Source organism: Perca fluviatilis, chromosome 6 (genome assembly GCF_010015445.1).
Source record: "Perca fluviatilis chromosome 6, GENO_Pfluv_1.0, whole genome shotgun sequence".
Lineage (NCBI taxonomy): Eukaryota > Metazoa > Chordata > Actinopteri > Perciformes > Percidae > Perca > Perca fluviatilis.
Window position 1 is genome coordinate 16120494 of NC_053117.1, and position 13596 is coordinate 16134089.

At 41.8% G+C, this 13596-nt stretch overlaps 1 protein-coding gene across 2 annotated transcripts; it reads right to left on the reverse strand.

Annotated features, from left to right (window-relative positions):
• Positions 1 to 3994: 3994 nt before the first annotated feature.
• nr2f1a (nuclear receptor subfamily 2, group F, member 1a) lies at positions 3995 to 12453 on the reverse strand. 2 transcript variants are annotated; one of them, XM_039802851.1, is made up of 3 exons: positions 11109 to 12453; positions 9154 to 9678; positions 3995 to 5223 (listed from the first exon to the last, which is right to left on the reverse strand). In XM_039802851.1, exons 1-3 carry the CDS (start codon positions 11539 to 11541, stop codon positions 4949 to 4951), a joined length of 1233 nt encoding a protein of 410 aa, XP_039658785.1. In that variant the 5' UTR covers positions 11542 to 12453; the 3' UTR covers positions 3995 to 4948. The 2 variants fall into 2 exon arrangements, with proteins under 2 accessions (XP_039658785.1, XP_039658784.1); XM_039802850.1 differs by having other exon boundaries at positions 9154 to 9681; positions 11109 to 12451.
• Positions 12454 to 13596: the final 1143 nt, after the last annotated feature.

Below are 13596 nucleotides of genomic sequence, written 5' to 3' on the forward strand. Positions count from 1 at the left end.
TGTCAGCGTTTAGTCCATGGCTGTGGAATGCTAATGAGTGAGGTCTCTCTCCCTTTCTCTCTCCTTTTCTCTCCCTCTCTTTCTCCATCCCCCCTCCTCCTGTCCACACCCTCCCTCCCTCTCCCCCGCTCCCCCCCACCTCTCTCTCTCTCTCAGGGAGAAAAAGCGGATCGATAGCTGACCCGATGGTTTTGGCCAATGCTTTATTTATCTGGCCAGGCAATGATATTATCAGCCTTGAACGTTATATACAGCAAACGTCTTCCTAAATCAACACAAAGGGATCCGCTTACACAGCGATCCGGGCTTTCTCACAACCACCTCTCTCTCTCTCTCTCTCTCTCTCTCTCTCTCTCTCGCTCTCTCTCGGCCAGTAGCGCGCACACTACACGCGTACGCAAGCTGGTAGATACACGCTTTTACGCACGAGCATGCAAAAGAACGCGCCCGCACACATCCATATAGAAAAACCTCTCACAGACATAACACTCCTTCCATTGCCTACACATAGTTCTGACAATCATGACAAACTTGCGTGCGCGCGTGCACACCCACACAAACGCGCGCGCGCACACACACACACACACACACACACACACACACACAGACACACACACACACACACACACACACACATGCGCAGGGAGGCGTCCCCGGGAGGCGTCCCCTTATGTTACATTCACAACTAAGGATATTTTATACCCCGTAGGGCTGGATTTGATCCATGGCTTAAAGGTTGCCTATGAGGCTCCGGACAGATCTCGCGACAGCACATTGTAATCATAAGATATGTCTCTATTCATTATGTTTACAGTCAATACAACAAGAAACTCGGACTGTTTGCTGAGATTTAGTGCAAACATCTCACGGGAATCCATTTAATTTTGGACATTTGTCCTCACTGTAAGCCGTTCCCAGCCATTTTGCAAGCTCGTGCGAGTAAGGTGCGTGGAAGACACGGCGAAGCACTTGTTGTCCGGTGTTGTCATCAGTTTTACGCACAAGACAATATGAGAAATAAGCCGTGTCATACTTCACAGGGCCCCCCCATTCATACACGGAGCCGCTATTTGGAAATTGTTATTGTCTCAAACAACAGTATTTGTCAAATGTGACCGGGAAAACTAGGCTCCTATAAGTGAAATGAAGTGACGTGTGACGCCAATAGGACGTTTCCACTGCTGCATAAAATCATTGGCTTGCATTGAGGGTTTTGAAGAAATAGGTTCGCTGACAACTTAGGATAATAAATGTTTCGCTTTCAGACAGATATCTCAAACGTGAAATCGCACCCAGCTGCTTGTGTAAAGCAAACAAATAGCCCCCCGTGTTAGGAGTCCTCCACTTGTGGTTTGATGAATGAAACCAGACAAAGGTAAATGGTTATTTAACTCATTTTGTAGTAACACTTTGGTAGAGTTTCCGAAATTACAGAGACACAAATGGGGCCCATAGTGTGCCACATATCCATCTCTCTTACCCACCGCAGCTTCAGTCCAATCTGACAGTGCATTTACTTCTCCCTTAGTGCACTTTGTACTTTGCTTTTATTTAATTAAATATAAGTACTAATAACGTTGTCGTCACTGCTGAGGATAAGGAACTTGGTGATAAATGTCTATAATAAATATAGCTGCTATTTGAAGCTTATTATTTCAATATTTGAAGTGTTGCATAATATACTAATTTAAGCTTCTGTCCAAGAGTCAAAAATAGTCCATAGCCTAAAGACAAAATATCACTTTTCTTAGAGTTCTCATGTGTTTTGCTTGTATGTCCTTTACAGAAACGTTAATTAGCAACACATGCCACCATTTCATCTGTTTTTGAACTATTGCTTTATATAGCCTGTAGTGTAACAATTGTATAACCGAATGCTCTCAGCAAGAGGATAAAAGATAGTTACTCTAGAGGGATTTAGAATACATTATGTGGAGCAAACCAGCTGAAAGCTGTGTTTAATAACCACAAACTATTTAGTCCAGAGCTACATAAAAAAAGCGACCTGGGCTGTTGTAATGGCCACGGTGAAGCCATATTCATTCTCTTTGAAGAACAAACATTTATTCTCACATGCAGCCTTCCTCAGCATCCAGGAAACGATCCTCTGGATTATATTCCAAAAACACACCGGTGGAAGACAAACACGCTAAATAATTCCAGTGCTTCACCTGCTTTCAAGGCAGCGTTTTAGAGGTTGTGTAAAAATGTTTTGTTTTTTTGTTTATTATTGTTTAAATTCAGCATATTTTGCCTCCAGAAAAAAGCAGAAAGGAAAGGCCCCATCAGCTGATTATTCTGCAACTTCCCCCTGACCTAAAGCTGCATGATAATCATATCCACAATAAGGAAACAACGATCCAACCTGAAGACATTTCACATTTATGTTTGTACAGTAGCTTAGGCAACATCAAGGCGTCTGACAACTGACCCAGACAGGTCGATTGGGAGCTAATAGGTACAATATGCCTGAACAGACATTAATCATGAGAATGAAAACTGTATCCCTTTGAGAGAGCATTTAAGGACAGCCTAAAGCACAACCTATAGCATCATTCCAGCACGAGCGCGAGCTAATTAATACCTTAATATTGTAGCCTTTGAACGACACAGGCAATACAAACAAATAACGGGCCCCCTCCCTTCAAAAAGGTCCTAAAATATGTTTTTTTATTCAACATTACAGCGTGCTAAATGTCATCCTGTTCTTTCTGTCCCTCAGCAGATGAAGATGTGGGCAATATGGCACACAAGCAACACGTCTGATGATGAAGGAGGGGGGTGGACTAACAGGCAAATGTAATAATTGTCACAACGAAACCCCATTTTCTTCTTCATAACGCTTTCCAATATCACTTTTTACCACTCTATGTGCGAGTGTAACGCTGTATTGACAGTGTGGGTTGATCCAGGTCCATAACTGGCCTTCCTGTGTCATTTGTGGAGCATATGGAGACAAAACGCACATACAGAGACAGACCAATGTAAGGACAGAAACTCTATGTAACCCATCTAACACATTGAGGACTTATCGATGTACTCATTACACTCTGAATGTATCAGGCAAACCAAGGCCACATCTCTTTCTGTCTCTCTCTTCCTTTCTCTCTCTCTCTCTCTCTCTCTCACACACACACACACACACACACACACACACACACACACACACACACACACACACACACACATTACTCATCCTTGCTTTCCTTTTCCACGTTTCTCATTTTGTCTTTTTTTTTTTTTTTTTTTTTTTTTTTTTTTTTTTTTTTTTTTTTTTTTTTTTTTTTTTTTTTTTTTTTTTTTTTTTTTTTTTTTTTTTTTTTTTTTTTTTTTTTTTTCCCCCCCCCCCCCCTTTTTTTTTTTTTTTTCCCTGCTTAATGCTGTAAAATACATTTTCCAGATTGATCACGCATATCACAGCAGCTTTGCAGCGGGGCGTACTTGCCCGCCACATCAAGAATTTTTTTATGAAGGGGAAGAGCTTAGGGGGGTTTTTTTTTTTTAAGGGGGGGAAGGGGAATATTGTTTGGTTTGTGAAGAATCACCTTGATTAAGCCACATGAGGCAGGATAGAGGTGGCTCTGTGTGGTGCACAGGCTTCCCTTGCTGTCTGGGAAAAATATGAAACATTAATGCGCTCACAGGCTGGCAGAGAGCTCACTGCTGTAGTTCCTCATGTAGCTATAGCCTCTCCTCCTTTGTGTTAGCATTGCCAGTTATGTCACTGGGTCAGTTCAAATGTAGGATGTTGTGTAATTACCACACTTAATCCCGTGTATCACCTCGTTTTTTAGTGGTATAGGTGTAATAGAGGCAAGCAGTGTATTCAGAATTATATGTTTCGGTACAAGGCAATGACTCAGTAACTGTAAGCTGCATTTGCGCTTTACTTATTGGAACCAGGAGCGCACAGAGACAACAGATCCCCTCAGATGATATAAAATAAGACCGAAAATCTTGACATTTGCTTCCAGGAAAATGCTTGAGAATGAGACATTGTTGCCTATTTCTTTTTTTAATAGTACAGTCACCATCACACAACTTCATCAACCGACCCTTCTGCAAAAAGCTGCATCATGGAGTAAGCAAATTGAAGGCAACAACCAATAAAATTCAAGAAACAATGAAAATTTTCAAGACGAAACAAACAAAATGTATTTGAAATGATATATTAAAAGTGCTTTTGATTTTCATGTCTCTCCTCTTTGACTGATGATCGACTCCACACGCACTCATGGCCCGGGGAAAGGCGCCCCAGACGTCCTCTCAGTAAAAATGTCCTGGAGGTCAGTTTGCTGCTGTTGCAGGTCCATCGTTATCAATTGGGGAAAAAGTTCAACCATCAGTGGTGATATTGTCATAGCGATTAGACTGTTTCTTATTTGTCTAAATTTCTTTATTTTTCTGTTTTTAAATTCTCACTTCAATTTTAATTCTTGGAGAACATAGCTTCGACAACATATATCGCACTCATTATAAGAAGCAAAAGGTTATATCAAAAAATTATTAGTATAGAATCACAGAAACCCTGGTTTAGAACCAGAAAAAATACAAAACAGAGAGGTACATAGACACAGGACAATTCTTATAATTGCTTGGAAACATTATTTTCCCGCTAAGTCTTGATTCTTTTTTTCTTACTGCGCATATGATGTTTTTCATTTTATTTGTATTTTTTACAAAAAAAGGAAAATAAAGACTAGTATTTTACAAAATGAAAAGTATTGTTCTTGACGATGAGGGTGGATTTACACAGGTGTAAAGTCCAGTTCCAATATTTTTCTGTACATAATGTATTCCATCTCAGTCCCAGAAGACAGAAAAAAAGTAATGTCTTCCAAGTTTCTCAGAAAAGGTCCTATATATAGTCTTCTTGGAGGAGGATGGGGTGAGGGGTGCAGAATTTTGGTCCTTTTTTCCTCTTTTTTTTTCCACTTTCATATTAGGATCATTGGATGGACATGTAAGGCCAGTTGAAGCTGCTCCCGGATAATAGCATATCCCTGATGAGGGTTTCAATAGGAGTTTTACCTACCAAGCGGACGAAGAACAGCTGCTCGATTACCGACGATGAGACGGTGCGCAGAGAGGGCAGCCGCAGCAGGAGCTTCCCAAAGCGGCTGGGCTGGTTCGGGTACTGGCTCCTCACGTACTCCTCCAGGGCGCACTGGGATTTCTCCTGTAGGCTCTCGATGTGAGCAGCATCCGACAGGCCGCAAGCGTCTGAGAAACACACACCAAAAACCCTGTGGTTAGGCTCGTCACGTCTCAAATACCTCAAGGTACAACATATTGTGAAAGAAATCCCTTTGCTGTTAAACGTTAACATGTCGCAGTGAAACAATATGTTTAGGCTACAATATATATTATTAAAATATGATATAATTAAATCAGACTCTCAGGTCACCAAGCTTGCAGAAAATAAACAGTTGTATTTAAATACACATATCACTTTTCCATTGTATGTATATATATATATATATATATATATATATATATATATATATATATATATATATATATATATATATATATATATATATATATATATATATTTTAAATGTATAGAACTCAAATTACACTACTGACAATTTCGCTTAATATTTTCTGTGCAAAATATGAACACAAAAGCACATGGACAATTTTAGCCTCATGTGGACTTAGCTTTGGCAAGTGCACACCTTGCCATACCCAATTTATGTCCTGCAGACGCACTCTGGTTATCATTCAACATCAGCCTTTTACGTGTTATTGACAAAGTGGAATGAACAAACACCTTGGCCAAACATGCTACATCACACTGAGCGAGTGGGACTGTCATACAGAATAAACAAGGGGCTTGCTGCTGGAGTAGGGGATGCACAAGTCAGTGGAGGATATCTCTGCCTGCTCTTACAACAATCAACAAGAATATAGAGTTAAATGTCATGAAAGCAGTGTTGTTAGCGGGTTGAGGAAGAACTGATGGGGCAACGGAGCAAAGGCGAAAGGTAGGGTATAAAGGTCACTGCTCTTGATGTCTGGACTCAGGGGATTCAAGTATAAGGAAACATAAACGGCACTGATGAATCTGAAATTACACTGGATGTAATGTGACCTAATTACTCTGCAGTAAGCTGTTAAGTCATTTCGCCGCTCTTCTCTCCATAGACCACTCTTGGCCTGTTTTTCGATGGAGCCTATAGGACAGGCCGCTGGAAGCAATCACATTTATTAGAGGAGGTGAAGTCAATAGTCACGCAGAAGCGACATAAAATGTCACAAAATGAGCCTGTGCAACAACGCAGGCGAGACGCTGTTTTGGTGCTCACTGCTGGGTTATGCAGCCCTGTGCAGCCACGCTTCAGTATAGACAAAATCACATAAGGCTTGTTAGTGTCGTACGACGTTTTAGCCCGTTATAAAGAGCAGTGTGTTTTTTTCACACAACCCAAGCAGACGTGTTCTATCAACTGCTGTAAAAGCAAGCAGCATAACCGCTGGCATATATGGTCCCACATGGAGTCTAGGCTGTCCTCAAAAGATTCTGTATTGAGCTGTGCTTTTGTAGAAACTACACAAGAAAGACAGCTTTAGTTTTCAAGCACTAATACATAAAACACAGGACAGAGGCTTTTAAGCCTAGTCGTGATTCCGCGGTGCTATAACTCACTATGGCCAGACACAATAACCTTATGAACCCGGGGGCAACGCTGAGATCTCGGGGTGATTTACTGTGACCTTAGTCCGGCCGGTCAAAGCTCCATGTATGTAAATCCCTTTGGATTAACGCTGAGTGTCCCTTTTAAAATGTACTGCAATCAATAAGGTTGAAATTAATTACATTTGGAAATTTCTGGTAAAATATAATACTTGAATGTTGTAATGCAGAGCTATAGGGAGTTCGAGGTATTACATGGAATAGGCTGCATTTGAATTTATGCGTCAAGAGAAAGCTGGTCAAAGACACCCCATAGTTCTCCATTAGGCCTGCCTGCAACCCTGCACCCCATTGCCTCAATAGACTGAGACATGGGAGCAGATAGCTTCCAGATTCGCAAACGACTATTTCTGTGGTAGATTAGCAAAGGCACACACTGCATCGTGCACACGTGGATATACGGACTTCATGTAAGACAATGATCCTGATCTGTCTGTGGTGAAATGGTTTAGCCTGGCCACCATTATTTATGCATCAAATACTGACAAGTCTGGTGTTATTAAAGGCAAACAATCCACGCTGGTCTTGGCAAAGTGCCACATGACTTGTTATAGCCAACATCAGTTGTAGCCTATCAGACTAACTAAATGATTTGTTGGAAAACATGGAGGATGTTAATGTGTGTATGAAGTTTCTCTGGGTAATCTGGGGTGAATTACTGAAACGCCGTGCAATAGGAAAATATAGCCAAATGTCAGTGCACACGGAAAATTGAATCTAACAGGATGTCACAACACAGGCAAAGTACGTATTTATTTGTGTTAAAACATATATTTATCTCTCAGTGTACCTTCAAATTTTAGCATGTCAAATTAAACTAGTTAATTAAACCCCCAAAACTCAAAAGTAATTATTATGGCTCCTGAAACTAAAAATATAGAAACATAGAAAGTTCTCTAACTGAAAGAAAACATTTATGGTAATATTCGCCAAAAAAGGGAAATGTAATGTTGAAGGTGGTTTAGTAGCATGGAATACAATCTCTAAGTTCCTTTTTACAAGTTTGGTGAGCATTAAAACTTTGGATAATTTAGATCCTAATTATACATTGGTATTATTGCTTTATGCACACTACATAACATGTTAATATGGTGTTAGAGAATATATCAACAATATAATACAATATAATTAAATATAATATAATATATTGCGATATAAAAAAAAACAGTAAAAGCAATGTGTATATGCAGTTGTACATCCCTGTGACGTTAAGTAAATAATAAACACTAATTATTGAAATATGCTCGAAGATAAGTGTAACCACTTAATATAAAATGGAGTTGTGACGCTTTCTAGGCATATTGAAAGGGGGAATTATTTCAATACAACTCCAAATCTGAAAACTACAGTAAAACTGAATATGTTATGACGAACGTGTCCAATTATAGGATAAGTACAACTGTGTTACATAATTTTGAAATGGGCCAAATATGAGACAATGAGGTCAAAACTTTGAGGTAAGTTCTAAAGTAGTTTGGGGCCTGTAAGTGAGTTTAGACTTTCCCTTTCCTTCCAATCATCACCGGACTCCCTTGACATAACAGGCCTAATGGCACCACGCGTACACAACCAACTCCAAAATAGCATCTAAATTACGCACCGAGAGTAAATGAGGACCTTTTAGGACCTTGCCCCAGTCAGCCATCAATTAAGCTATCAACAATGTAGGTTACTTTTGGAAATAGCTGCTGATGACTTTTCAAAGTGTGTGCGACAAGAGAAACTATCCTCAATAACTTTAGATAAATTAATAGGTCAGCTAAGATTAATCTACAAACAATCTATACAGCAGTGCTGCTCTGAGTCCTACAGAAGCGATGCACTGACATATGAGTCAACTTCCATCAGCTTTTTTGATCTCAGTCTGCTAAGGATTATTTCCTGCACCCCAAGACATGTGTTTGTGCACGCAAAACAAGGATAAAAGCATGCACCAACACTCATAAATGCATCAGCTGTCATATATCACACAGTGATAGATTATTTCATCTTTACGCTCGATTATTTGACACCTGTTCCAAAATTTATGGACAAGAACCTACAAGGTCGCTCTCGGCTCAGACGTATTCAAAAAAGTTTAAACTCAACAATTATAAAATATTTACATATATGAGATTTTCAACTATATCCGACTTACAGCGCACTGAACTGAGTGTTACACTACAATAACTTGATGCGCTCACTCAATCTGGATTTGTTTACACGTCTTATGCTGCGGCTACAACTGACATGGGAATGTATGTAAGTGGATATGTAGCAAGCTGTTGACAAAATAGCTATTCCATCGGCAACACAAACATCTCGTAAACTCAGATTTGTGACCAGCCCATACTTGACACCCATATTCTCGGTGCCACAGTGTTTGGAGCCTCGCTCCCAGTAACGTTACTGCCACTAGGCCCCATTTGATTATAGTGTGTATAGTGTTCCTATGTGACATGTCGGACACCCACCTGATGTAAAAAGCACGATGGCCTTGAGGCAGCTGTACTCTGCCGAGTCTACGTGCAGGGTCTTAAGCTTCTCCACTTGCTCCTGGAAGATCCGGATGTGATCCATGAAAGCCACGACGCGGTCCGCGGACATCGGGGAGGCGTGGAGGCCCGCCGCGGCGAGCAGAGGGGCCACATGCAGAGGCATGGAGCACTGGGCCGCGTTAAGCACAAACAACTCGCTCCACGTCAGCCTGAGAAGGGACACCTGGTCGGTGATCTGCAGGTCGGGAAAGAAAGGGATGTTTCTTGCCCACTCCACGGCGCTGAAGAGCAAGCGAGCCGCCAGCTCGCAGATGTTCTCGATGCCCATGATATTGTTGGGCTGCATGCACTGGCTGCCGTACCGGGACGTCGGGTAAGGCTCGGCCCGCAGCAATAACGAGATGTATCCGGACAGATAGCAATGGCCATTCAGAGGGTCCCCGTTCGTCAGCGCGTACTGGCCTGGGTTGGGCTGAGTTGGAGGCATTCGTCCTCGCTGAACCGCTAACAAAAAGAGAGAGAAAAAGAGGAAATGTGCATCCCGGACTGATAAACATTGTTCGTGAGCAGTACAACCGAAAAGCAAGCTACAGCTTGTGTGTTTCTCCTCAGTAAAACGGCATGTTATGAAATCTAAATTCAGAACGCTTTTTCAAAACATATTGACTAGTGTATGCCGCTTGTAAGAGCAAATTAATACATTAACAGCATAAACATCTCATCAAAACAGATGTGCTGTGTCCCCTAACCTTCACACTGCTTGCATTTGTATTTAGCACTGCACGCTACATGGACTGTATGCAACATGAAAATACAATCTCTTTTATACAGTAAACACACACATTTTTTTCTATAAACTAAAGTACATTTAACACATGTAGTATTGTAAGTATTTTAAGGCGTATTTGCATTTTGCATGTAGCAGCCTCCACTGATTACTTTACCATTATATTTACGTGGGGTTTTGTTTATATTAATAATTATTCATTGTGGCCAAACATATTACGTATATGATTGATAATTACCGTTTAATGCAATCACATTCACACATTTTACCCACATCAAAAGGTCAACTGGGAATAAAATGAATTCAGCTGTTGTTTAATATTTAAAAAATAAAATATTAATGTAAATCAGGGCTTGTAGTTTGTACTGCAAATAGTACATTTTAAATATGGGATGTTTGCATGAATTGGAATTAAACACTTGACATACAGAGGAAAGTTATACGGCCTGTAATGGACCAGGCAAAACAATGAGCCATGAACAACTTTAGCGGCATTATTCAGTGTGGCTCAGCTGTCTAGTCAGCATGAGGAGCTAGAGAGAGACGTGGGTTTGTAGTGTGTTCATTCTACATTCACACACAGATTACAAACCCTACTGTACGATTATAAATTAGTAAACTGCACATACTTGTGGAAGGGACTATTAGCCTTGCACACTGTACACACACACACACACACACACACACACACACACACACACACACACACACACACACACACACACACACACACACACACACACACACACACACACACACACTGGCACACACAGGCACACAGAAAGACACACATACACACGACCCCTCTTCTGCTCTAAAACATATACGTAAAAAATGGCCGGTTAGACCGAATGCCTTTGCTTGATAATAGTACAATTTAGACTGCATGAGAAACATAATAAAAGGGTCAGCTAGACGAGCCGCTTTGTTCAGGCGACCTGCATTCACAAACATAGCTGCACTGGCCTTTTACCTCTCTTACATAGGCAGAAAGACTAATTATTCATGCAAACATCCCTAAAAAACATGGATGGAGACTGCAGTATGCCCAGCCATATGCCTGTGACCTTAATGCAACATGGCAGCCCTGTTCGTCTGCTACTAGGATGCGTAATCATGAGTGGCTTTAAAAAAGCATATTCACCTTCCCGCCGCATTCCCACTTTTAAACATTTCTTCAGCCGGCAGTATTGGCACTGATTTCGGTGGTGCTGGTCAATGGGACAGTTCCTATTGGCACGACATGAGTATGTTAAGTTCCTCCGTACACTCCTCTTGAAGAAACTTTTGCATCCCTCGCAGGTGAACTGGCCATAGTGTTTGCCGCTCGATTTGTCTCCGCAAACCACACATTCAATATGCTGCTGACTCTGTCCAGAATTCTGACTCCCCTTTTCCCCAGCGGTCCCCGGTGTGGACGGGGGTCCCGGCTGGCTGGGGGTCTGCGGAGTGTGCGGCGCCGCCGACGCCGCCTGCTGCTGCTCCCTCGCCGGCTGCGCTGCTGGGTTGGGGCCGCTCGGAGGTCCTCCGGCCACGTCTTCCTGCGGATCTCTCCAGACGCTAACTACCATTGCCATATCTCGGCCCCTGAAAGTGCTATAAAGCGAAATGATCGCCGGTGTTTATGTAGCGTACAGGAGAAAAAAATGAGATCTGAAAAGACGGGGCAGTGCAAAGTCAAATCGGAACACGCAATCTCATATGGGGTAAGAAGGAGAGTACAACGCGATCAATACATTCAAAATACAGGGGGGCGATTGAATAGGCACCCGATCAGGATATGCAAGTGTCGGGAGGCCAGTTCCAGGGTAAATTGCAGCCAGCCATTCAGGAATCCCTATCTTGAAGGAAAACAAGAGTCCAGTCGTAACAAATTGCAGTTTGATATAAAATAGCCACAAAGGAAAGGCAGGAGCGAATCAGATGGACGCAGGAACGAGTAAAAAAAAAACCTTTTGCTGGAAAGACACGCGATCCAAAGTGCTGCGGAGATAAATTCCTTTCTCTTTTCTTCCCCTTGCTCCTTTACACTCCCGTCTTCGCCGTATAGGAGGGGAGGAAAAACTGAAGAGCCGGATTTTTACATCTATATACTAAATAAAGCTCATCATCTCGCCCAGCAGCGAAAGAAAACCGCGTCGCCGAATGAAGTGCCCATGTATAGTTTCACCTCGCTCCAGCAGGAGGAATGGAGATACGAAGAGAAAAGATTAAAAAAAGAAGACCAACACCAACAACTAATAGAATATGCAAGAAGAAGGAGAGACCCAAAAATGAATGCGCTTAAACGGGAGGACCAGCAGAGCAATGTTTCCGAAACGGGGGATCTGCGCGAATGTCTGTATATAGTGAACTTTGACACTACTATTGAAACTGACACGTTTCTATGGAGATCGCTGCGCCTTATATGGTGCTCATGTCAAGGAGCCAAGAGAGGGGCTGCTGGAGACTGATAATCAAAGGCGACTGACTGGCCAGAGCCCTGCATAGAGGAGGAGGAGAGGAGGAGAGGGGGGAGATAGGGAGAGAGAGAAAATGGGAGGCTAAGGTTATAGCCAAGCCCTCTCTTTCTCTCCATTGGTTAGAGTCCCCCTCCGTTCATTCACTGCAAAAAATGTCCATCTCGATAAGTCATTGCGTCTCGTGTTCAAATCTTGAAATGTTATATTTTTTTTCTGAAAACACAGTAGAAAAAAAAATGCAATTGCAGTTTATAGAATTCCGCTTGTTTCAAATCGCAGTCCAAGTTGTTTGTAGCATATTTAGGAGTCAATATCATGAAATAAAGCAGAGAATGTAGGGGGATTCCTTTAGAAATGAACAATGGATGTAATAACATTTACAATGATGGGTCGATTGGCATTGGAAACTAGTGGAAGCATCTTGCCCCGATGGAAGATTCGGTCTCCTGTTTTGGTAAATCCAAGATTTCCAGACTCAATACGGAACTGACTAATGTCAGGGGATGGATATTTTTTGCAGTGTTGCAATCTACGGCTGGAGGAACTGGGGGGCTCTGACAGGCACAATTTACATTGAGCTCGCCCCGCGCTGCTATTTACTTTGAAACCTGATTAGTATGGGCCGTCTATTGTCACCAAAAAGAGGAAGAAACCCTGAATAGAATAGCAGAAAAAGCGGGGTAAAGGCAAGGGGGGGACAAAGCTTTTACGCACGACAAATAAACCCAAAACTGTGCGCAGCGGCGAAAAGGGGCACTCTGGTTCAGAAATTCCCCAAAGTTTCAAAATGGTTTGTCTTGGACTCGTATCTTTATTATAAAATTAACGGATGCCATGATTGGTTTGAAGCGGATTCATATTTTCACACGTTGTTTTTGTCTTTGGCATGCGCATTGCGGTACATCCTCGTCTGTAATCGGCACAGTCTCGCTGATTAAAACTTACAATTTAGTCAAAACGAGCTTATAAAAGGGAGGAAAATGTCAACTGGGGGGGAATGATGCATAAAAGACAGTGTGTTATACAAACGGGATGTCGTGCCAGCGGCCGAAAATCTCTAAAATTAGACGGAGCAATAAGCAATATTCAATAATTACCGAGGTCCTGTAGTCTCCACAATCACTAAGCTGGTGTCACATTATGTCTTAATAATGACAGTAATTCTAAATC